Here is a 23,472-nt window from a genome sequence, read left to right on the forward strand (position 1 = left end):
CAGATATGTATTTTTCAAATATTTTCTCCAGAGTCTGTGGCTTGCCTTTTTGTTTTTGTAACAATCTCTTTTGGAAAGCAAATGTTTGTTTTATGAAGTCCAATAAATCATTTTTTCTTCTATAGCTCTTTTTTTTTTTTGGTGTTCTATCTGAGATATCGTTGCCAAACCTAAGGTGGCTAAGATTTCCTCCTGTTTCTAAACTTTTAAAAATTTTAGCTCTTATGTTTAGGTCTATAATACCTTTTTTTTTAAGGCTTCAAAAAGATCATCTTTATTTTATTGTTAGTGTTGGTTTTTATTGTCATAGAAGTGGGACAAACATAACAAGTGGGACAAACAAACATAACAGCCCACATAACAAGGCTGCGGGGTCTCCTTGATGGCTTCTTTCTTTTTTAAAAAAATTTTTTATGAAGTATAGTCTGTTTACGATGTTGTGTCCATTTCTGGTGCACAGCATAATGTTTCAGTACATATACGTACATACATTCCTTTTCATTTTCTTTTTCGTTATAGGTTACTATAAGATATTGAATATAGTTCCCTGTGCTAGACAGTAGAAACTTACTGTTTATCAATTTTATATACAGTAGTTAGGATCTGCAAATCTCGAACTCCCAGTTTATGCCTTCCCACCCTCTTCCCCACCGTAACCATAAGTTTGTTTGCTATGTCTGTGAGTCTGTCTCTGTTTTGTAAATAAGTTCATTTGTGTCTCTCATTTTTAGATGTAATACATTTAAAGTTAATTTTTGCATATGGTGTGAGTTTGGGTTAAATTTCTTTTCCATCACCCTCCCTCCGTTCTCTCTTTCTTTCTCTCTTTCTTTTCTTTTCTTTTTTCTTTTCTTTTCTTTTCCTTTCCTTTCTTTCTCTCTTTCTCTCTTTCTTTTCTTTTCTTTTTTCTTTTCTTTTCTTTCTTCCCTTCTTTCTTTCCTTCTTTCTTTCTTCCTTCCTTCTTTCCTTCCTTCCTTCCTTCCTTCCTTCCTTCCTTCCTTCCTTCCTTCCTTTCTTTCTTTCTTTCTTTCTTTCTTTCTTTCTTTCTTTCTTTCTTTCTTTCTTTCTTTCTTTCTTTCTTTCTTTCTTTCTTTCTTTCTTTCTTTCTCTCTCTCTTTCTCTTTCTTTCCTTCTTTCTTTCTTTCTCTTTTACATGGCTATCTAATTGTTCCAGCATCATTTGCTAAAAAGATTATCCTTTCCCCATTTAATTAATTTGGCACCTTGGCTGAGAACCAATTAACTGTACATGTTTGGCTCTGTCTGAACTTTTGATTCTATTATATCAAACAAAATTATCCAGCTTTGTTCTCTTTTTCAATATTGATTTGGCTGATTCAGATCCTTTGCATTTTTATATAAACTTTAGAATGGGCTTGTCAGTTTATATCCCCAAATCTGCTCGCGTTTGACTGGGGCGGCATTGAATCTATGGATTAATTTGTGGAGAACTGACATCTTGATACTCATGAGCCTCCGAATCCATGAATGTGTTATATCCCTCCCTTGATGTATTCTTCTTTATTCCTCTCAGCAATGTTTTGTAGTTTTCAATTTATAGCACCTCACCTCCCTTTATTTGAATTTATCCTCAGGTATCACATTTCTTCCATGCTGTTGTTAAATGGTATTGGGTTGAAATGCTCAATTTCTGATTGCTACTAGCACACCAAAATACAACAGAGTTTTGTGTATTGACCTTGTATCCTGCAACCTGGCTAAACTGATTTATTACTTCTAGTATCATCTTGGGGAATTTCTTAGGATTTTCTACAATTATATCATCTGCAAATTAAAGGCAGTTGTATATCTTCCTTTCTAATCTGTATGCTTTTTATTTTTTCTTGCCTTATTGCACTGACAAGGAACAATGTTGATTAAAAGTGGAGAGAGTAGACATCCCTGTCTCATTCCTAATTTTAACAGGAAAGCTTTCAGTCTTTCACAATTAAGTATGATGTTACCTCTAGGTTTTTCATAAACGCCCTTATCAGGTTGAGGAATTTCTTTGTATTCCTACCTTGCTGAATGTTGTTTACCAGGAATGGACGTTGAATTTTGTCAAATGCAGTTTCTTTATCAATTGAGATGATCATGTGGTTTTTCTTCTATAGTTTGTTAACAATTTAGCTTGTTCACTTTGATTTTTGAGTGTTAAACCAACTTTGCATTGCTGGGAGAAACACAACTTGCTCATGATATAGTAACATGTTAACATTAACATATTAATATTCTGTTGGGTTCAATTTTCTTAATGTTTGTTAAGAATTTTTGTGTCTATGTTTGTAAGAGATATTGACTTATAATTTTCTATTCTTGTAATGTCTTTTTCTGATTTTGGTATCAGGATAATGCTGGGCTCATAGAATGAGTTGAAAAGTGTTCTCTTTTTCAGTTTTACAGAATATTTTGTGTAGAATTGCTATTATTTCTTGCTTAAATCTTTGGCAGACTTAACCAGTGAAGCCATCTAGGCCTGGAGTTTTCTCTATGGGAAAGTTTTAAACCATATAATTCAATTTCTTTAATAGATTACAGGGCTAATAATGTTATCTATTTCTTCTTGAGTCAGTTTTGGTAATTTATATTCTTCAAGAAATTTGTTAGTTTCATCTAAGTTGTCAGATTTATTGGTAAAATATTCCTCATAATATTCCCTTATCATTTTACTGTCTGTAGGATTTGTAGTGATGCTTCCTTTTTCATTCCTGATGTTGGTAATGTGTGCCTCTTCTCTTCTTTTTCCTGATCAGTATGGCCAGAGGTTTACACATTTTATTGACCTTCTCAAAGAACCAGCTTCAGGTTCCTTTGATTGTCTTGATCATTTTCTAGTTCTCTAATTTCTGCTGTTTATCATTTCCTTTCTTCTACTTACTTTAGGTTTAATTAGTTCTTCTTTTTCTAGTTTCTTAAGCTGAGGCATTTGATTTGAGACTTTGTTCCTTTCTAATGTAAACATTTAATGATATAAATTTCCCTGCAATCACTACTTTGGCTTCATCCCACCAATTCTGATATGTCATTTAACATTTTTTTTCTGCCCAGTTCAAAATATTTTCTAATTTCCTTTGTGATTTCTTCTTTGACTCATGGGTTATTTAGAAGTATGCTATTTAGTTTGAAAACATTTTCTAGCTATCTCTCTGGTACTGATTTCTAATTTAATTCCATGATGATTCAAGAACTACTTTGTGTGATTTGAATCCTTTTAAATTTATTACATGTGAAGTAAGGCTGGGGCCCCACAGGGCCTGTTGGCAGGGGAAGTATGATCTTTATCATGAGTCACCATTAAGCAGACTGGGAATTTAACTGGAATTGTGCTTGATTGGTCTGGTGTGCATCAGATGTGAGAGAGGGAAATTGGTATGCCTGGGATGGAGAACCTGGGGCTTGAGGTATCTCTGAGTCATCCAAGGAGAGTGGGCTGTTGTCTAAAGGGTTTAGATCTCTGGGGAAAGGTACAGCTTTGTGACGGAGCTGCAGATATCAGAGCATGGAGGGGTGCAGGTAAGCACAAGGAGCCTGGTGTGCTGGAAAGAGCCCCGGACTGGGAGTCAGGCCAGCGTTCAACTATGTGACTGATCATGTCACTCCACCCACTGGGCTTTAGTTTCCTCACCTCTAAATTAGGTGATCCACCTCAGTGATGTCATCGTTTTAACGCCCTGGGCTGCTGCTCAAAAAGGGAGGGTCTGCATGAATTGGGAAAAGGTGACCCCAGGAGACAGACAAACAAAAAGGATGCCTTGCAGCATAAGGCCTAAAACTAAGGCCCAATATTCTGTGTTGCCTTGACATCTGGTGAAACCAAGAGGGTGTCTAGTGGCCTAACCATAGGTCCCCCTCTCCACTCTGCTCCTGAGGGTAAGGCCCCCCAGGCAAGAACACTTCTCATCAAGGGACAGCACAGGTCCTGTCATCCCTGAGCAGTAGGAGTCAGTTCCCTGCCAACCTGTGGAGTGACTCAAGCCAATCACATGCTCCTGTGGAACCAGGGGTCCCCACCTCACTCTCCTAATTCTACAAAGCACACCTCCTGCTGCCTTTACTGGTTCTCTCTGTTCCTGAGAGCAACTCATGTGACCCTGCTTGGTATGCAGTGTCCACCTCCCTGGGCTGTGAGTATATGAGATTAATAAACTGCAGTCCACCTCCCCTGTACAGTGTTAGGTGTTACGTGTTAGGCCTTTCCCGTAACCACATAATCACAGGGCAGGAGGCCTCCATCACCAACAGTGTAAACAGGAGGAGATTAAAATAGCTCTTTACTTTGTGTGAACACAACCCTGTTGGGGTGGAGCCTTGGCTGGGTTTCAGCTCCACATGCCTCCTGGGCTGTGCCCGAGGACGGGACACCACCCAGATGTCGCCCCCTGCAGCTCTGGTAGCAGCTCCTATTGGTTGGACTCTGATCTGTGCTACAATCTGCTAACCCGTCACCCACTCGGGGAGGTAGATTGCATGGTGAGTCCCATTTCACAGAGTACTGAGGAGGACTCTGTGAAAGTCAGGGGAGAGACTGGAACCAGGTCTGTCTGGGACCCGCCATTTCTGTCCCACAATTCACTCTGGAAACTGGGAGGTGAGACACCCGAAGTGCCAGGTTCTGAGAAGTGAGGAGAGGGTGGCTGAGTACAAAGACCGCGTCTGGCAGGGAAGGGAGAGGCCTTGGGGGCAGCCCGGCGGGGCATGGCTGTCTGTGGGGGGTGGAGGCAGGTGGAGGGTCTCACGGAGCAGGGAGAGCAGAAGTGAGTGGTGGAGCAGCCACAGTGGCCGCTGGGCCCAGATTGCTTCCACCTTCTGATCACAGAAGACACCAGTTGGCCAAAAGGACTCCCGCAGGCAGAATTTCTAGAACCTGGTGCTTTCTGCAACGACTTCCTCTTGCTGGCTGCCCGGGGCTGCCACCGATCTCCTAGAATAATCAAAAGAGAGAGCGATGATGTGTGATCACTACACAACTGGGGCTTGGAAGGCAGAAACAGGGGTCAAGACTTAAAGGAATGCAAGCTCTAGGAGATCAGGATTTTACTTACCGCTGTTACCCAAAGCAGAGGACAGTGCCCCCATCATAGCAGATACACAACAAAAATGAATTAAGTGAAAGAGTAAATTACGTCCTTGCTTTCCTGATTCTTAGCTAAGTTGCATAACCTCTCTGTGTCTCCATTTCCTTGATAGTGAAATTGGACCCCAACCTTGTGGGGTTGTCGTGTGGATCAAATCACAAGCACTATTAAAACCATTGGGGCTCACTAAGCACCCGCTGTTATTGCTACTATTATCCCGATCTTGGCTCCCGTTCAGCTGGAGGGCCCCCGTGAACACCGTCACCTGAGACACAGCAGCCACCCTTGGGGAGCAGGAGCTGTGGGCCAGCCGCCGTCCTTGGTGCTTTCATATAATTACTCACTTAAACCCGAAAACAACTCTTTGAGCAAGACTTTTTTTTAACACCCATTTTACCAATGAAGAAGTGGAAATGTAGAGGCAATTCTGGCTATAAAGGAAAGCCGAGGAATGTTCCTTCATTCTTATTCTCTCCAAGAACGTATGTGAGAATAGCAGGATCTCCCCCTAGAGGAACGAGGGAACGCACCTGAGAATTGTCTGGGTGGCTCTGCGGGAAGATCTAAGGTGGACGGTTGAGGCTCTCTTTCTCATGTCTGGTAAGAGGCAGGTAACTTGCCTGAGCAGGCAGGGATTCAGTCCCTGGCTGTCTGGCTGCAGAGCCGGGCCCTCGACGAGTACCATTTCCTGCCTAAGGTACAATCACCTTCTACCTGTGAGGCCTCAAATGTCACTTCATCTCTGAGCTTCTTGTAAATGGAGATGGCAACAGTGTCTTCCTGGCAGGGTTGTTGTGAAGATGAAGTGGTTTCAGAAGCATACTGCCCTGAGCATGGTGTCTGGAACTTGTGAGCACTGAACAGTCTCAAGCTTTGAGCATACTGCGTTGACCTGCCCGGCCCTGTTTCCACCCTCCTTGACCCTTGGGCTTCCTGCCTTGGGGCTATGGGTGGATCTGCCACCACATCGGCAGCCCTGCCTAGCTACGTTGCTCCCAGGGTGGCAGGGGGAGGGGGGAAGGTTTGTCACTCACTGTCTCTCCAGGTCCTGGATGGTGTCCGGGAGTGGAAGTCCCCGGGTCTCCGGGAGGAAGAGGACAATGAGGCTGGAAGCAGTGGGGAGGACACCGTAGGAAATCGCGGGCAGCAGGGGCAGGACCTGGCGGGTCATCCTGATCAGGGGGCCCATCACAGACCCCAGCCAAGTTGCTGAATGCAGGAAGCCTTCTGCTGTCATCCTGTGGTTGGAGAGGAGGCCTTGTCACAGATGCCACTTTTGGGCGGGTACTTTACGAGGAGGGGCTATGTGTCTGGGCCAGGGAATGCCAGGGGAGGGAAAGCTGGGCGGAAGGAGTCGTCTCAAGGTCTCTTCTAACACCACCTCCTCCATGGAGGCCACTTAGATTTTCCCACCCACGGCTGCCTCTGCTTCCTGGGAACCTCCAGAGTCCTTCCTGGGAACCATCTAGTGCCCACCCCATTCCCCCTGGTCCCAGGTCATTTGGAGCCTCTCCTCAGGGCTCTTGCTAGGCCTCTGAGCTCCCTGTTCAGGTTTTCTACAGCATATCAGCAAAATCAATAAACATTTGTCCAAAAATAAATAAATAAAAGAATGGACAAGTGAGTGAGTGAGGCCGGGCCAGGCCCCTGGGGGCTGGGGTCCGGCCCTACGCTCCTCCTGAGTCAGTCCTTGGCCGCTTTGAGCCACCGTCTCCCCATGTGTCCAGTGGGGTGGGGTTGAACTCTACACCACTGGTTTCCCATATGTGTCCCATGGAGCCCTTGAGTTCTGAGGGGACCTGGGGGTCTCTGGGGGCAGGGAGGGGACAATGGAAAGCAAGTGGAGTCTCTACTCCCCCAGGACAGCTCTTGGCTGCCTCACCAGGGCTCTTAGATGTCACCTGAACAGAAGGCCTGTGTCTCAAAGCAGTTTCCAGCCCAGAGGCCTGTCGAGGGCCCTCCTGTGCGGCTGCCTCTGAGCCTGGACCCTTGGGGAGGGACTGTCTGGGGAGGCCGGCTGAGCATTTACCTTTGGGGGAGGGACTCTGGGGCATCTCCTCAGTTCCGTGTCGGCGCTGGGTCCCCATCGCCCTCTGCTATGTATTCCTGGGTGCCCAGCCCCTCCCTGCCCTCCCACTGCCCCCAACCCTGATGCTCCTTTCTCGCCCACCCCCGGGGCTGGCAGCCCCTCCTGGCGCAGCCTGTGGCCCAGCCTACCGCAGTGAAGTTGGGAAGAGTTCCGGCTTGTAGACCATGAGGCAGGTTAAGCTTATGCCAAAACATCCTTTTCCCAGCACAGCGAAGACCACACGCAGGGTCTGCAAATCTAGGCAGAGGAAAGGGTGAGGGTGAGGCCTGCCCGGAAAGGTGTTCGGCAGCCTGGAGCGGAGTGGCTGGGTTCTCCCACAGCCTCCTTGGGCTGAGAGCAGGTCCCCGGCAGTGTGACTCGATGCCAGGCTGCCTGGGCCAAGTGGGATGCAGCACAAGGTGACATCGTGGTAGGTGGGCCAGGGGTGGGGTACAGAGCAAGAAGCCAGCCAGGTCTGGGCTGGGTGAGCATGGGCGCAGCTGAAGGTGGCACTCAAGGTGTGGCAGTGCCAAGGCTCCTTGGGGCCCTGGGGGTGGTTCTTCCCATGAAAGAGAGGGTCGTGCCAAGCCCAGGTCCATAGCAAGGGCCCCTGGGGCACCCAGCTCCCCGGAAGCCCTCCCACCGCCCTGGGGAGCCTCAGGGTCACACTCCAGTGGTGGGCATCGGCCTCAGCCTCCCCTTCCCACAGGTCATCAGAAGCATCTTATAAACTGTCAGGTGCTGTCTTTGGAGTTTTTCTCAGAGCCCTGTGTCTTGCTCAGAATTTGGGCTCGCAACCGGCCTGCCTTCGTCACTCAGCCCCTCCTGGCTACTGGTTGCCCCTCACCTTCCTCCAGGTTTTCCCGCCGCAGCAGGACACCTGCTCTGCCCCTCCCCCAGGTACCCACCTTGAGCAATAAAATGAGACATGGGGAGGGTATCTGGGGCATCACAGCCTCAGTCAGAAAGGAGAGTGAGACCAGGGCCCTCCCCAGCCTCCCCAGGGCTCTGCATGCCTCTGTAACAAGCGAGAAGAAAACACCACAGCAGCTTGCCTCACCGTGGGGCCTTTCCTGCCTCACTCGGACCCCCTCCCAGCCTCCCAGACCCTTCCTCCCACTGCAGAGTTCAGCCTCTGGCTTGAAGTCTGGTCCAGGCTCAAATCTATTCCTTGTGGCTGAGGGAACTTGGGCAGCTGGCTTCCCCTCGCTGAACCTGTTTCCTCAGGAAGATGGGGGAAGGGCTGGTTGGGTTGTGGCTGTCACAGACTTGGGCAGAGCTGCGGCACAGTGGCCCATGCCCATCCTCAGGGCCAGGGGAGGAGAGGTGGCCAGTGGTGAGGGAAGTGGGGTGGACAGGGAAGCTCTCCGGCTGCCCCATTCCCACCTTGTGGGACAAGCATGTTGGTCAGGATGGCGAGGCCAGCCATGGCCAGGAAGCCGGCCAGGGTTGTGCGGCGGCCGAAGAACCTGAGCAGGAAGGTGGTGGTGGTCCGGGCCAGGAAGTCCACGGCTCCGAAGAGGACCTGGAGGAGGAAGATGTCACTCCCCAGGTTCTGCAGGTCGAGGAACAGCCCGTAGTAGGAGAAGGAGAGGGAGAAGCTGCGGGGCAAACCCAGACATCAGTGCCTCCCCGCGGAGGGGAGGCCACCCCGGCAGCATCACCCACCTCGGGGCAGCCCCGGGAGAGCTCTGCCAGACCGATTGCATCTCCCCAGGGTCAGGCTGGCCCAAGAAAGGGTGCTGAAGGCAGTAGTCCCAACCATTCTCCGTGTGGGCCTTTGGTATGGGCCGTGGCCGGCTGGGCATCACCTCTCAGGCTACTTGTCCACCAACCAGCGGGAAGACTTGACACTCTCTGGGCAGATGGGGCAGTGGGTCCAGCTGAGCCGCCCCTTCGTCAGGCTTTAGCGCCCTCTGGCTTTGTTTCCTGGTCCCATTCCCGTCCAGGAACCGCCATCTGGGCTCTGTTCTACCAGCCGTGAACCTGGGCGAGTCTCTGCCTGCCCCTCTTTGGACACCAGTTTCTTTGTCTTGAAACATGGGATTATAACAGAATGGGGCTGGAGGGGAGGGCATAGCTCAAGTGGTAGAGCGCATGCTTAGCATGCATGAGGTCCTGGATTCAGTCACCAGTACCTCCACTAAAAAAAAACTAATAATAAATAAATAAACAGACCTAATGACCTCCCGCCCCCAGAAAAAAAAACAAAAATAAAATTTTTAGTAAATTAAAAAAAATAACAGAATGGAAGAAGGATGGGGTATAGCTCAGTGACTGAGGGCATGAGTGCATGCTTAGCATGCACAAAGTCCTGAGTTCAATCCTCCATTAAAAAAAATAGACCTCCATTTAAAATAATAATAATAATAATAACAACAACAACAACAACAACAATAATAATAATAGTAATAAATGTAATCTTAGCGGAGGATGCTGGGCTGTTCCCCTCAGGATGAAGAGTCTTATTTCCCAGCCCCTGGAAGTGTTGCCCCCACAGCTGGGGAGAGCATCTCTTGGCTGGTGTACTCGGGCCAGAAGGAAGACTCAGAAAGGCCACCCCCGCTCCCAGGTCCCCGTGGGTTGGCTGGGACCTTGCTATGGTGGTGGATATCGCGGTGCCTTCTCCCCTGTCCCTGCTGCTTCCCGCCCTTCCCTCCCCTTCCACAAAAGTGATCCCGAGAGTCCTCTCCATGACCTCCCGGAAGAGCTGCCATTCCTGCAGAAGCGCTGTGTTTCCTGAAGTTTGTGAAAGTGACATGGGAGAGGGCCAGGCTGGCACTGAAAGCGGCTGACACATGAGCACCCAGGGCCTCCACTGTAGCAACTGGATAGCAACTGGGTTAACAGCAGAAGACAGGGAAAGCCCAAGAGGGTGGCAGCCTCACAGCCCATGATTTGAATAACAAAGGATGCAGAGTAGCCCTTGGGAGAACTGAGGAAGCCTGGATGGTTTTTGAAAGAATGACCCTGGGCATTCATGGCACAGGGCACTCCTTCTAATTTATCAGAAAAAAAAGAACTTAAGCCAAAGTAAATAAATAAAAAGAGAGAGAGAAGCATTTGCTGCAGTCCTTGTTCTAAGATGTAACATGTATTTGCTGTTATCACCCACACGTGATTCAATATAGCATAAAATAAACCTTGTCCTGATCTTGAGTTTTATTTCAAGACTAAGTCCTAGTCAAACCTGACCCTCAATTTCAATCTGCTTTTCTGGAAGTCACTTAAATTGAATTTGTTTTAACGAGTCTTTTCCTGGTCCCAGGAACCCTTGGGTCACACGAGACAGGGCCTCCTGGGACAGACAGAGTCCACAATCAGTGTGGGGCTGGAGGGTCACAGAGCAGGGCGAGGAGACAGTGTGGCCTGGGTTCAAATGCCTGCTCCATTATTACTTGCCTCTCTCTGGGCCCCTCTTTCCTCGTCTGTAAAATGGGGTGTAGATGAACTTATCTCATGGGGGCGGCCGGCCCATGGTTCTTTCTACACTCTAGGAGTCTGGCTGTCAGAGTGAGTCCAATGCTAACCAGCACATGGTCCTTTCCAGCTGTTGCTGGTCTCTTGGCTCTGCCTCCTCTGCCCTGGGCTTCAGCTTGACCCTGGCACCCTGCCCAAGACCACATCCCAGCCATGCCAGCTTAAGCCGATTTCCTGACCACATCTGTACAAACCCCGTCTCCGCTGCCCGCCAGGACTCCCGCTTCCTGGGGGAGCTGCCTGTTGCAGCCAGAAATGTACCCCATTAGCCTGCAGGGGCTGTTTCCCCCCAGGCTCCCCCTCCCTCCTCGGCCCAGTCACCAGGAGGAAAGATCGGGAAGGCATACTTCACCACCAGCAGGCTGCAGCTTCTCCAGCGGAGCGCGGGCACTCGGAACAGGTCCAGCACTGACTGGCGGGCCTTGGTGGAGGCCAGCTCCTCCTCCATTCTGGACATCAGCACCTCCAGGGAGAACGGGGGCAGTGAATGTTGGGGCAATAGCTCTTCTCCAATCCCATGCCACAAATTGTGTCCAGATGGGCAGAGTGATGGGGAGAGCCTGGCCTTGGCTTCTGGAGACTGGAGAACCCTGGGGATGGGGTTGGGGCTGAGGGCAGGAAGGGTTCTCTCTGGCCCCTGGCTGAGCTCTCTTCTCCAGACCCCACCCCTCTACTCAGAGCCAAGGAGCAGGTCTTGTGCCCCAGGCTGCAGGAAGCTCTTGGCAGTTACCACACAAAGCCTTACCATCCCTCCTCATTCCTTTTGGCTGGCATCGGCCCACCTGCTCCAGCCACATTGGCTCCTCACTGCATCCCAAGTGCTCATCCAGTCTCTGCCTACACCCGGGGCCCTGCATGCCCAGTGCTCAGCTCAGTCTTGATCATGGCTAGCTCACCTCTTCCTGGATGCCTTCCCTGATCCTCCCGCCTCCAGGGAGCTCTGTGTGCTCCAGTCTCTGTCTGCACATCCTCCCATACCTACTTCCTTGAAAGATCTACTTTCAAATAAACACATCCTGTTTACCCAAATACACTGAGAAGCCCCGTGAGGTAAGTGTGCAATATATGTGGATTAAAGTGGTGAATAATAGAAGTGGTGAGGTGGGTGTGTGACTGTTGTCAATAATGGTTGTATTGTTGTTACTGACGGTGTTGATGGTGACTGTGGTGGAGTTGGGGGTGGTGGTGATGATGGCAATGACGGTGGTAAACGCGAGGGTGACGGTGGGGTTGATGATGTTTTGTGGAGATGTTGATGTGGATGTCAATTATGGTATTGGTGGTGCTGGTGGTAATAGGATGAAGTTGATTGTGGTGGTACTGCTGGCAGAGGTGATGGTGGTGATGGTGGTAGTGATGATGGAGATGTGACGGTGGTAATGGTGTGATGATGGTGGTGGTGGTGGTGATGATAGAGACGGTGGTGATGTTGATAGAGATGGTGAAGATGATAGCAGTGGTGGCGATGCTGATGTTTGTTGAGATGTTGATGTTGATGGAGACGGTGGTGGAACAGAGACTGGTGATGTTGGTGATACTGTATCAGTGGACGGCCCTTCCCGGGTCTTGTCCCACACTCTGGGTCACAAACAGCAGCATCTCACCTCTATGGTCAGTGTCTTTTGGGCTTCCTTGTGGCCATTTATTCTGGCCACCTTTTTGAGTTCCTGAAGGGCTTGATCTGGTTTGCCCATGATAATCAGCCATCGGGCAGATTCTGGCAGCCACCTGTTAAAGAAGCAGGTGCTTGGCTGGGTCTTTGCTTTCTTTGTGCAGACTGGGCATCCCCCCAGGTTAGGTGGGGAGGAGGTGGTGGGCAGCAGACCCTCCAGCTGCCACAGGAGTGGAGAGAAGGCGGCCGCTTCCCCCTCTGCACTGATAATCCCAGACTGGGAGACTGGAAGCCCCGATGGTCTCGGAATACAGATGAGTCCCAACACCCAGCCGCCCTCTTCACCATCTCTCACTCTATGCCACCCCATCTGGCGTCCCTGCTGCCAGGAGCCTGTCCACCCAAGCCTAATATTCAGCCAACGCACAGGCTGCCTGGACATGGGCTGATTCTGGGGCTATTTCTCTGGCAGAAAGCTTGCATCATGCTGATTAAAAAAAAATGTTTAAAAAAATCCCCAGTCAGAGTCCAGTGGTTTTATAAAAGTCATCTGCTTCCCAGCCCCAGGGGCGGATGGGCAGGCAGAAGCACCTCCCTGGTGAAAGGGACCGAGTACTCCTGGCTCGCGGGAGCGCAGCCTTGTTTGCAGGGAAGGCTCTTTCACATGGTGGTTGGAAGAGCTGCCCCCCGGGAGTCAGCGCCTGCCTCTGGCACACAACGACTTGTGGCCTTGGGCAAGTCACTGAACCTCTCCGAGCCTCGGTCCCTCATCTGAAGGTGGCAGCAATAACATCACCTTGCTCATCAGAAGCAGTGTTAATACTTCTGACGTTACTAACAGCACCTGAGATGCTCCCAGTCCGTGTAACTACGGGAGGGTCTTCCTCTTTGCTTATTGATCCTGTTGACACAATAAAACTCCATGTAGCCGGTGACTTCTGGTCTATTCTGTTTGCTAATGTGTCCCCAGTGCCTAAAGCCATGTCTTGCATGGGGCAGGAGCGTAATAAATATTTGAGAATGAATAAATGAGTCCTTATTCTTTTCTATACCCAACGGCACAGCCACGTGCGCCCGGGGCTGCTCAACTGGGCACACAGGCACGAGGAAGCTTATGGAGGTAAGAATTTGTGTTTGTTTCCTGTATCTCTTCCTCTGGTCCCCACACAAGCAGGTATTTGCAGACCTCAGGGATTTTCGTAGCACAGAAATAACAGTGACACTGATAACTTCCCATGCCCACTGCCTACCTTGGATGCCCACAGGCCAGGCAGGTGATGTGAAGGAGGAAGGCTGGTGGGTGTCGGGGAGCTGGTGCCAATGCGAAGAAGGGGCGAACCCCACAGCCTCAGGCCTAGAGGCCAGTGGGCCAGAAGGAACCTTAGACCCCTGGCTGAAAGGCCCACCCTGGAACTCTGAATCCCCAAGACACAGCTCCCCAGGGGGGCCTGCCCGCTCACCCCGGGTCCCCTCCCCAAGGAAAAAGGCCCCACACTGTACCGACCAGGACATCAGGAAGATGACAAAGAAGGGCACAGACACGGCCAGCTGGAGGGCTCGCCAGTCCCGCAGGGCAAAGGCCATGCCGCCCAGGGCCGTCTGGCCTATGCTGTAGCTGCATCCCAGCATTGTCATGGTGATGGCCCTCTTGCAGGTCGTGGTCCACTCCACCACTGAAAAGCAGTGCAGATGTGTGGGTGAGGGCCACATGCGGTGGCCTTGAGCCCACCCCCTACCTTGCCATGGCTGGGGCAGACAACTGGGGACTCACTGAGCGTCATTGAGGTCAAGATGATGCCAGCCAAACCCAAAGCATTCAAAAATCGGAGACCACAGTAGACAAGGAAACTGGGGGCAGCGATGGTGCTGATGTTGGCCACGGCCACCTGAAGGCAGCACCAGCTCAGTATTGGCTTCCGCCCAAGCCTGTTTTGGGAAGCAAGAACAGTGAGGGCCTGGAGAGGGGCCCTGGTGACTTGGGCATAGAGGCAGGTGCTTGCTGTTGGAGGGCCGAAGAAAGTTGGGGCATCTGCTGGAGTCTCCCAGTGCAGGCAGTACCTCCTCAGAACTCCTAGGACCACGTTCAGAGTGCATTTGTTATGAAAATGGCAGATGCCTCGCTCTCAGGGGGCAGCAGCTTAGCCTCGTGGTCAAGGATAGGCTTTGGCATCCGATGTCTGGGTTTGAGTCCAGCTCTGCCCATCCCAGGTGACCTTGGGCACGTGACTCAGTGTCTCTGGGATGTGGTTTCCCCAGCTATAAAATGCGGGTGTTCAAGATGACATGCTTCACAGATGTGAAAATCACGATTCTGAGCAAGGGGGAAGCGTAGCAGGAGGCTTGAGTGCACGTGGTCTCGGGCGAGCCAGACAGCTCCTCACCTGCCTGCACGTCAACAGGAGGGCCCTCGGCCCTGTGCCTGCCACTGCCCCCAGGTCAGCCTAGCCCCATCCTCTGCCTGCATTTACCTAAAGTGTATGTCAGTTGGACTGGAGAGATGTGGGCCAACCTTGGTCTTGCCTGTCTGAACGATGTCCAGGAGCAGGGTCATGCACCCCAGAAGCCGGGGTGAGGTCTGGAGGCTGACACCTGGCCCTGATCCCAGGCTAACCAGACCAATTGCAATTTGGCTCTCGGTGGGAGGCCACGAAGAACCAGTGATGGCCACATGGTGGCCAGTCCTCTGAAAGTGCAGACTGGACCACATCCTTCCCTGCTACTCCAGCCCTCCGCCATGCTCAGGATGATATAAGGCCCACGAAGTGTGACCACTGTGCCAGGCTGGCCCAAGCCCTGCACGGGATTGACTCACTTAATCATCACAACAACCCTGTGGGGAGGTGGCAGGGTCCCCACTCACAGGAGGAAGCCGAGGCACAGAGAAGCAGCAAACCCGCCTTCTAAGAAGCTGGGACACACCAGACCCCAGAGCCTGCATTGCCTGGAGAACTTGGGGAAGCCATTCATGAATTCACGGTGTGATGATTCAGGCCACTTGCTGGGCACCGAGGGCATGGTACCACTGTCCCTGCCTTCTTGGAGCTACACACACAGTAAACTAGACAACAACGAAAGCCAGGCACCAGCAGAGCAAGGAGCTGTGATGGGGAAAGTGGGCAGGGCCCTGGGACCTTTGTGCCCGAAGATGGAAAGGCCTCTTTGAGAAGCAACCTGGTGCTGAGGCCTGTGTGCTGGGCACCAAGCAGCCGTGGGCAGAGGCTTTTAGGCTGAGTCGGGGTGGTACGTGGGCAGGGACTGTCCTCAGTGTGGGTGCCCAGAGGATTTCAGGCTGGGCGGTGACCAGATCCATAAAGTTTTCGCAGAGTCACTCTGAGCTCTGGCTGCAGCAGAACGGGCGGCCGAGTGTAGTCAGGAGACTGGAGAGGAGGCTGTGGCCTATCCAGGCCAGAGAGGGCGATGGCTCAGGCAAGGGGAAAGGAGTAGAAGAGTGGGCTTTGGGCTGGGGGCTGCGCTTTGGAGGATGAGCCGTGTGCGCGTAGGGGGTGAGGGAAGGAGCACAGGGTTGGTTCCTAGGAGGGCTGTTTTCCAGGATGGAGTCTGGTGGGGAGTGGGCTGGGCTGGGCTTGGGAGTCAGCAGTTCAGCTTCGGCCATGGTAATTGTGAGGTGCCTCCAAGTGGAGACACCAAGCCTGCAGTTGGGTTTACAAGCTGAGGGGGTGCGACGTGGGCGTTTTCAGCACTGGACAGTGGAGGGCGCACAGACAGAGAAGTGCTGGACGGATCCTGGGGGCTGCACCTCAGGAGGGGTGGGGGGAGGGGAGGAGGAGGAAAAGTGTTTCTACATCCTAGCACGTCATGTACTTGGAGCTGAAAGAGAGAAGGGTCTGTCTCTCCCTGGAAGACCCTCAGCTCCCCAAGGGCAGGGCTGTGCAGCACTTGGTGTACAGCAGGTGCTCCGCGAAGTTTGGTGCAATAGCTGAAGAAGACAGCGTTGCGGACACAGCAAGTGCTCAGGGTGACTTTTCACCGCACAGCTTGACCCGGCATCGAGGTTCCCTGGGAACCTGAGACGCAGCCCCCAGACTAAGGGAGGCCCTCTCTCAGGGAACATGGATGTTCCCTGGACTTTTCCTTACCTTTGTCCCCAGGATGCTCATTCTGTTTTGAAGGAGCCAGGAGACAAGGGGATACTCACCGGTGGGAGAGGAGGCCCCAGGCGATGGACCCCAACATGGTCCCGGCCATGTAGATGGACTGGCCTAGGGGCTTCAGGCTCTGGTGGTCACACACCAGGTCCCACTGGTAAAGAAGGAGGGCATGTCAGCCTGGCTCAAGGGACATGGAGTAGCTGGGCCAGAGTGGCAGAGGAAGGTCCAGACCACCAGAGGGGATCCAGCCACCCCCACTGGGGTCCCCAGATTCCTAGAGCCAGGTGACCCAGGTGGACAGGGTATGTGGGCAGCTAGCCTCATCCTTCCACTGGTGGCCAGCAGCACAACACACATGTGACACGGCTGTGTGTCTGACGGCGTGATGGCCACTCTGAGTGGACAGCGGTGGGCGGTAGTTAAACCACAAGGTTCAAATTCCAACTCTGCTGATGGCTGGCTGTGTGGACCTGGGCGCGTTCCTGCACCAGCCAAAAATGGGGCTGTATGCTGCTTCCCTCACAGGGCCGTGGAGATGAGCAGAGAGGGCTGAGCACCTGTCACTGTGACTTTCTCAGTGCCTTCTGCCCTGATCGGCAGCCATCGCCTGAACACCACTCCTGGCCCCTCACTTCCCCAGTCCCCCACCTCGAATTCTCTACCTTGCAAAGTCACCTCCTGAGAATGCAAATCAGATCACAACACCTCCTTGCCCCAAAGCCTGCAATGACGTTCCTTTTTACTTCCCCACATGGCCCGGCCGCCGGCCCTGACCCCTCACCCTCTGTGTGGGGACATACGGGGCCTGGTTCTGCATCCTAAACACCCAGACATGCTCCTACTCAGACCTCTGTCTGGACTGGGATCCCTCCCAACCTTCATGTGACTGATTCCTTCTCTCATAATCCAAGATTCATCTCAAAGTTAACCCCTTCAGAGAGGCCTTCCCTGCCTGCCTCTCCCTTCCCCTTGCAGGAACTGCTTTCTCCTTCACGCTGACTTATGATGCAGGGGCCTCGAGCCTCGAGTCCTCAAGGCAGGGCAGGAGAGTGACGGAGAAGTTCTGGCTCCTGGTTGTCTGGGTTGAATCAGACTGACATACACTTTAGCTGTGTGTCCTGGGGTGAGTTACCTAACCTTTCTGTGCTTCTGTCACTTATTAAATGGATCAATAATAAGACCCACTCATGAGATTGTTGTGCAGTTGTGACTACAGGGAAAGCATGTGAACAGCGGCCTTCACTTAAAGGGTGCGAGGTGAGGATTTACTCTGCTGTTACTACAGTTACTACTGGTTTAAATATTGACTGATTCTGAATTCGCCCACAGAATGTAAGTTCCTCCAAGTCTGCCTGTCCATCCTGTAACCCTAGCCCCAGATCAGAATCCGGGCCTTCCTGAGCAATCAGAAAATGTGTTGAGGGAATAGCATATATTTGAAGTAGTGGAAGCGACCTAACCCTCCCGGTCACTGGGAGGCTGGGAAGGGAGGAAGCGATGGGGTTGGCCCGGGGAGGCCCTTACCTCCGTCACGATGGTGGATGTGAAGGTGCTGCGGTTGTAGACCCAACCGTCCACACACGGCTCTGTGGCAGCCTCACTCCAGTTGGTGGCCGTGGCGTTGGGGTCCAGGAGCTGCCACTGCGGTTGGCGGAAGCGCAGGCACTGGTGGGGCTCACGGTTGGAGCCCAGTGGGATGGAGACGGCCAAGAGGGCCTCGGGGGTGAGGTTTGCAGGGGCCCCAGAGCCATTGTCCAGCACGTGAGCCCAGCAGCGGTGGCCTGGGACTGCAGCCGAAAAGTTCTCCACAAGAAATTGGAAGGGGACCCAGACAGAAAGGAGGAGGAGGGTGAGGGCCTGTAGGGCCTGGAAGAGGCCCACGCCCCCAGCTTGCTCCAAGAGCTCGGTGAATGCCATGGACAGGGCTGCCGGCACCCAGAGCGGGCTTCCTGGGGGTCAGGGAGCTGGTGAGTGCCCGGCCTGCTGCCCAGAACGACTAGCAGGAGCACCGGACCGTCCGCCCTCGCCCCCAGGCCCCCTCGCCGCCTGGCCTGGTGCAGGTGGGATAGCCGCCCAGCAGCCAGTTGAGTCTGTCCTAAGGTGCCCGAGAGGCTCTGAAGAAGCTCCAAACTCCTCCTTCCCCTGCTTCCAGGAGTGACCACTAGGGCGGCCTGCTGCTCTGGAGGAGGGCCATCCAAGGACAGAGCCAACTGTGCTCAGGCTGCCTGGAGCGTCTGGGGAGCTCTGGTTCTTTAACACCAAGAGTGAAAGATCAAGAAGATTGGAAAAAAAAAAAAAAAAAAAAAGACCCAATGCTGTGATGTTACTGAATGACAGCTGTAGAAGAAACATCAACCAGGCCATGGCCTCGTCGCCTCGGTTAAAGTTCACTCCAGCTCGGGCTCCTGTGGGAGAGAGGTAGGGCCAGCTACCAGGAAAGGCCTCAGCAGCCCCCCGCCGGCCCGTGGATGGCATCCTTCAGTCTTAACTGTCAGAACCCTCTACACGAGACCCTTTAAATCATGAAACTGTAGGTCTAATCGCCACCCAGCCTGGCCCATCTTGGTCCATTTTGCTGAAGCACAGAGGTGAGGATTGGGCAGGGTCCGGAGCTGGGCTCCACTGCGAGGCTGCAGGGAGGCTGGGGGAGGCTGGGGATGGGTACCAGGGCACGTGCAGAGCTGGCAGGAGGGCCCAGGCCTGTTCGGTACCCCCTTCCCGTGCACTTCCTCCTAGGCAGCGTGGGAAAGACCAGCTCGCAGACACACTATTTCGGGAAGTTTCTATTTCGAGGTTCCTGGTTGCCTTTATTAGATGGTAAGCTCCCCCAGGGTGGAAACCATGGCTACAATTTCCTGGCATTCCTTAGAAGGCCCTCGTGGGCCTTGGAGCTGAGCAGGTGTGCAGATGGGGGAAGTGAGTAAAGTCACACCTCCCTGACTCAGTGTCTGATGCCAGCCCAGCTTGGTGTGAGGAGGCAGGAAGCCCCAGCCTCAACGCGTCACCCTGCGCTGGGCCTCTTACAACAGCTGCTCCTGGCACCAAAAGCTTGTTGTGTGTTCAGCTCCACGCTGACCATGCCACCTGCACTTTCTCATTCATTCCTCATAACAGCCCTGGGAGAGAAGCCATGCTGATTCCCCCATACAAGGAAACAGAGGCCCAGAGAGGGCAGGCAGCTTGCCCAAAGCCACACAGCATAGTAAAGATTCGAACCAGACACCGAAGCCTGAATTCTCTCCGATGCACCTTGCTAGCTGCTGTTTGGCCTCTAGCCTGTCATGGACCAAATCCCAGCTAAAGGCTGGAATTCAGGATCTGGGTCAGAGTTAGGGCTGGGCATCTCCCAGGATGCAAGAACTGGCTGAGTCAGTTCCGGAGAAAAGTCTGAAGAATGCTGGAAGTGCGGGTGTGGTGTGGGTGGGTGTCTGGACCCTGAACTTCCCAGAACCTCGCCAGAGGCTTGGGGAGCTCAGCCAAGATGGCGCCCAGCCAGGAAGCTCGGAGCCAGGGTTCTGGGCCTGGATTTCAAAGCCAGGACCGCTGTCTCTAGGGTAGGCACTCACTATGAATTTCAAAATAGCAAATAGAGAGAGATGGGGAGACAACCAGCCCAAACTAAAGCCCAGGAGGCCACGAGAGAGGCCAAATTTTACATGGAAAAAATTGTGTTTCATGCCTGTGTTTGTGCAAACACCATCCTTAGAGAGGAAGGCTTGGACCCGGGAACTGCAACCTCGAGCACTGACCTCCCCTCTCCAACCCTGGGCTCCTGACCTGTGAAAGGAAGTGTCACCATTGTCGGTGTTTCAGACTTTAGCTCAGACACTACAGGAGTGCTGGTGAAAATGCAGTTCCCTTCTGGGCCCAGGAATTTGCATTTAAAAATAAGCCCCCAGGTGATTCTGCTGCACTGGGACCCAGGCCTCGCTTGAATAATGGCTGGGCTAGAGGTGGCTGCTGAAATCCCATCATCTGTGAGACAATTCTTTTCTCTTTCTATCTCCTTCTTTCATATGCTTTAAAAAATGTTCTCTTCTTCCCTGCCCTTTGTTTGTCATGGATGCCCCTAGGTTTTGCTTACAGCAGAAGGTCAAACCTGGATTTGCCAGAAGGCTCCCGGAATCTCCAACTGACTCCGCTTCCAGGCCAAGGAATTTTTAATTTGTATTTTCTGTTTTTCTGGGGCTGCTGGGGGGCAGGGCTGGGTGCAGATGCTCCGCCACCTGGTGGTCACACCCAGGACTGCAGTATTTTCAGCATGACGCTCATCCTTGCCTGGGTGCCCATCCCCCAAGAGTTCCCAAGCAGAGGTGGGAAGACAGGGGCATTGGGGTGGGATGCAGGCAGCCTCAGATTATAGCCACCAAGCCCTCCAGAGCATCTCATTAAATTAATTCCTGTAAAGTGAACCTCTGGTTCTTATGGAATCAGAATGGCCATTGGGGTTGACTTTTCTAGCCAAGGGCTCCACTGATTAAAGCCAAGGCCAAATTTGGCTGCCAAATGACCTTAGGCAGTTCACGTCCCTTCTCTGAACTCCAAGGTCCCTTCTCTGAATCTCTAAGGTGGAGGCCTTCCACTTAAAGTAGTGACATTAAATGAGATGACGAGTGGCCCTGATGAAGGATCTTAGCCACCGTCAACATCACCGGCACCATGCTTGAACCCTTTTCCTTCCTTTTTTTTCTTTTCCAGTTGAAGTCACAGCATTTCAGATCCAGCTGGGCTCACTAGATTTGGCCCCTCCCTGCACAGCTGGAAGAACCTGAGGTCAGGAGAAGGTGAGGGTCTTTCCTGGGCTCAGGGCAGGACAGGGCAGGGCCTTAGGTCCTCAGTCCAGTTTCAATGCTTTTGCAACCCACCCATTCAAAGAGGTTGATGATAAAACAGAAAGTCAGACAGTAAAATGTTCTCATAAATGTCCAATTATCTTCCTGTCTAGAGAACAAGCCTCACCACCCGGGGGACGAGGGACAATAGGAAGAAAACCAGCTCTCACCTCCGGAGTTCCTTACTTCCTCCTTGAGGGCAGCACTTGGGAGATTTTTCCCCAAATAACACTGCAAGCTTGAGTCACTTCTTTGTTACCATTGGAATTCCTCTTCAAGCCACTGCCCAGCAGCAGCTGAGATCTCCCAGGTCTTACACGCTATAAAAGAGCATCTTTGTAAAGGCTCCTCAGTTCACCCATGTGCCTCTTTGGGAGGAGGGCAGGTGACAGGAACTCTTAACTCCACCTTGTCCTTCCCTACAGCATGACTCCCACAGTTCCACACCCCCAAGGAACCCACAAAAATGCTTTTTTTCTATGTATTTCAGAAACACATCAACATAAATAACTAGTTGTCTTTAATTGAGACGTTGTATGCACACGTGGCAAACAACTCAATGGCCCAGAAGTACACAAATTGACATGCAAAGGTCCTCTGCCCCCCCCCACTTGCCTGGAGGCACCTGCCACCAACCATGTGTATTCTTCCAGAAAAATCTTAGAGCATCTTCAAATATGTGCATTAAGGTTTAAATTTTTTTTTAGATTCTTTCTTTCTTCTTCTTTTTTTTTTTTTTTTTTTTTGGTGGGGGAGGCAATTAGGTTTATTTCTTTACTTTTAGAGGAGGTACTGGGGATTGAACCCAGGACCTCATACATGCTAAGCATGCGCTCTACCACTTGTTCTGTAGCCTCCCCCCTTAATTTGTTGAATAGGTGGTGAATTCACATGGTTCAAAACAGAAAATGTGAAAAAGGTTTACAACGAAAAGCTTCCTTCTCCTATCCCCTCTTCCCGCCGCCTCCACTGAGCTCTCACTTGTCACCTCCATTCCCAGGTGACCGCTTTTAATTTCTCATGCATCCTTTCAGATTTTCTTCCTAAAAACATAAACAAGCAAATGTGCATTCTTATTTTGCTCCCTTTTATGCAGAAGGTAATTTTGCTCTCTGGGTTTATTTCCCCCTAATATTATACCTTGTGCATCCATTAGCATGGTCCTTCATTTTTACAGTTGCATAGTATTCTATTCCACTGTGTGGATTTCATAATTTACCTAACTGGCTTCCTATTGATGGACAGTTAGATGGCAATGAATATTTTCATGTTTCAAAAAATGTTGAAATGAATAACATTGCACATATATGCTTTTGAATGTGTGCTACTGTATCTGTAGGATAAAATTCCTGAAGTGGGATGGTGGAATTGAAGTGTCAATGAGCTGGTGGCCTTGAGAAGCAGCCCCGTTGCGCTCCCCAGGGACATACTCATTCACATTGCCCCCTGCTCCTTAATACACTGCGCTATGACTACACTTGTAGGGTTTTGCCAACATCATAGGTGACGAATAGCATCTCAATGTAGCTTTATTTTGTGTTTCTTTTCTTATGAGTGAGTTTGAGCATCTTTTAATATATTTAAGATGTATTAGTATTTCTTTCCTATGAACTGTTTCCTCATAGCCTTAGTCTATTTTTTGGCTGCGGTCTGTGGCTCCCTGACCAATTTGTACAAGCTCCTTCTATGTTAGGGAGTTGGCTCTTTGCCTGTGATAAAAGCTGTGAATATTTTTTCCGGTGACTTTCACCATGCTGTTGTTATTGATCTTGTAGCATGTAGAGTTTTGGGGGGGGTTTTTTTGATAATCTTTTCTTCTTTGACTTTTGGATTTTTGCACCATAATCAGAAAGGCCTCCTCCACTGCATGGCGACACAGGAAGCCTTTCACGGTTTGCCTCTGTAAATCAACAAGGGCGGCTAGTTTGTCACATGCCTTAGCAGCATCTGTGGGGCTGACGTCTGACTTTTCTTGTTAAATTGATGAATAGGATGAATTATATTAATAAATTTCCTGAATTATATGAAGGAGTTTTCCAAAGAGTGCTGAACTACCCTTTCATTCTAGGAGTGGACCTGCTTAGACAAGGTGTATTATTCCTTCAATGCGCTGCTACATTCTGCTCATTCATGTTTTAGTTAGTTTTCCATGAATTTGCATATGTGGGACTTGGCTGTGGTCTCCTCCCTCCCTCCCTTCCTACAATCCTTGTCAGATTTTGGTATCGACGCGCTAGTCACTTCACTGAAAATGCTCTGGCCGCCCTGTCCCACGCCCTGCCTCAGTTTACACATT

The 23,472-nt window shown here is 51.2% G+C and overlaps 1 protein-coding gene and 1 long non-coding RNA gene across 5 annotated transcripts; one reads left to right on the forward strand and one right to left on the reverse strand.

Moving 5' to 3' along the window:
• Nucleotides 1-3,191: 3,191 nt before the first annotated feature.
• SLC22A11 (solute carrier family 22 member 11) lies at nt 3,192-18,570 on the reverse strand. Of its 3 annotated transcripts, XM_010994757.3 has the most exons (10): nt 17,869-18,570; nt 16,392-16,495; nt 14,007-14,161; nt 13,740-13,908; nt 12,228-12,351; nt 10,971-11,086; nt 8,530-8,744; nt 7,293-7,401; nt 6,110-6,313; nt 3,192-4,921 (listed from the first exon to the last, which is right to left on the reverse strand). In XM_010994757.3, exons 1-10 carry the CDS (start codon nt 18,259-18,261, stop codon nt 4,858-4,860), a joined length of 1,653 nt encoding a protein of 550 aa, XP_010993059.1. In that variant the 5' UTR covers nt 18,262-18,570; the 3' UTR covers nt 3,192-4,857. The 3 variants fall into 3 exon arrangements, with proteins under 3 accessions (XP_010993059.1, XP_010993061.1, XP_010993060.1); XM_010994759.3 differs by lacking the exon at nt 16,392-16,495 and having other exon boundaries at nt 8,530-8,668; XM_010994758.3 differs by lacking the exon at nt 8,530-8,744.
• Nucleotides 18,571-18,583: 13 nt separating this feature from the next.
• Nucleotides 18,584-23,200, forward strand: LOC105101552 (uncharacterized). 2 transcript variants are annotated; one of them, XR_010383312.1, is made up of 4 exons: nt 18,584-18,932; nt 19,081-19,161; nt 20,418-21,128; nt 21,290-23,200. It is a non-coding gene; the product is annotated as an uncharacterized LOC105101552 (long non-coding RNA). The 2 variants fall into 2 exon arrangements; XR_004135695.2 differs by lacking the exon at nt 19,081-19,161.
• Nucleotides 23,201-23,472: the final 272 nt, after the last annotated feature.

Source organism: Camelus dromedarius, chromosome 12 (genome assembly GCF_036321535.1).
Source record: "Camelus dromedarius isolate mCamDro1 chromosome 12, mCamDro1.pat, whole genome shotgun sequence".
Taxonomy (NCBI): Eukaryota; Metazoa; Chordata; class Mammalia; order Artiodactyla; family Camelidae; genus Camelus; species Camelus dromedarius.

Bases quoted from the DNA above. Each gene is read 5' to 3' on its own strand.
- SLC22A11 (XM_010994757.3), bottom strand. From the start codon at position 18,261: ATGGCATTCACCGAGCTCTTGGAGCAAGCTGGGGGCGTGGGCCTCTTC. The intron at 16,496-17,868 runs GTAAGGGCCTCC...CTTCTTTACCAG, and splicing joins CATCCACCATCGTGACGGAG to TGGGACCTGGTGTGTGACCA. The intron at 8,745-10,970 runs GTATGCCTTCCC...TTTGCCCCGCAG, and splicing joins TGCAGCCTGCTGGTGGTGAA to CTTCTCCCTCTCCTTCTCCT.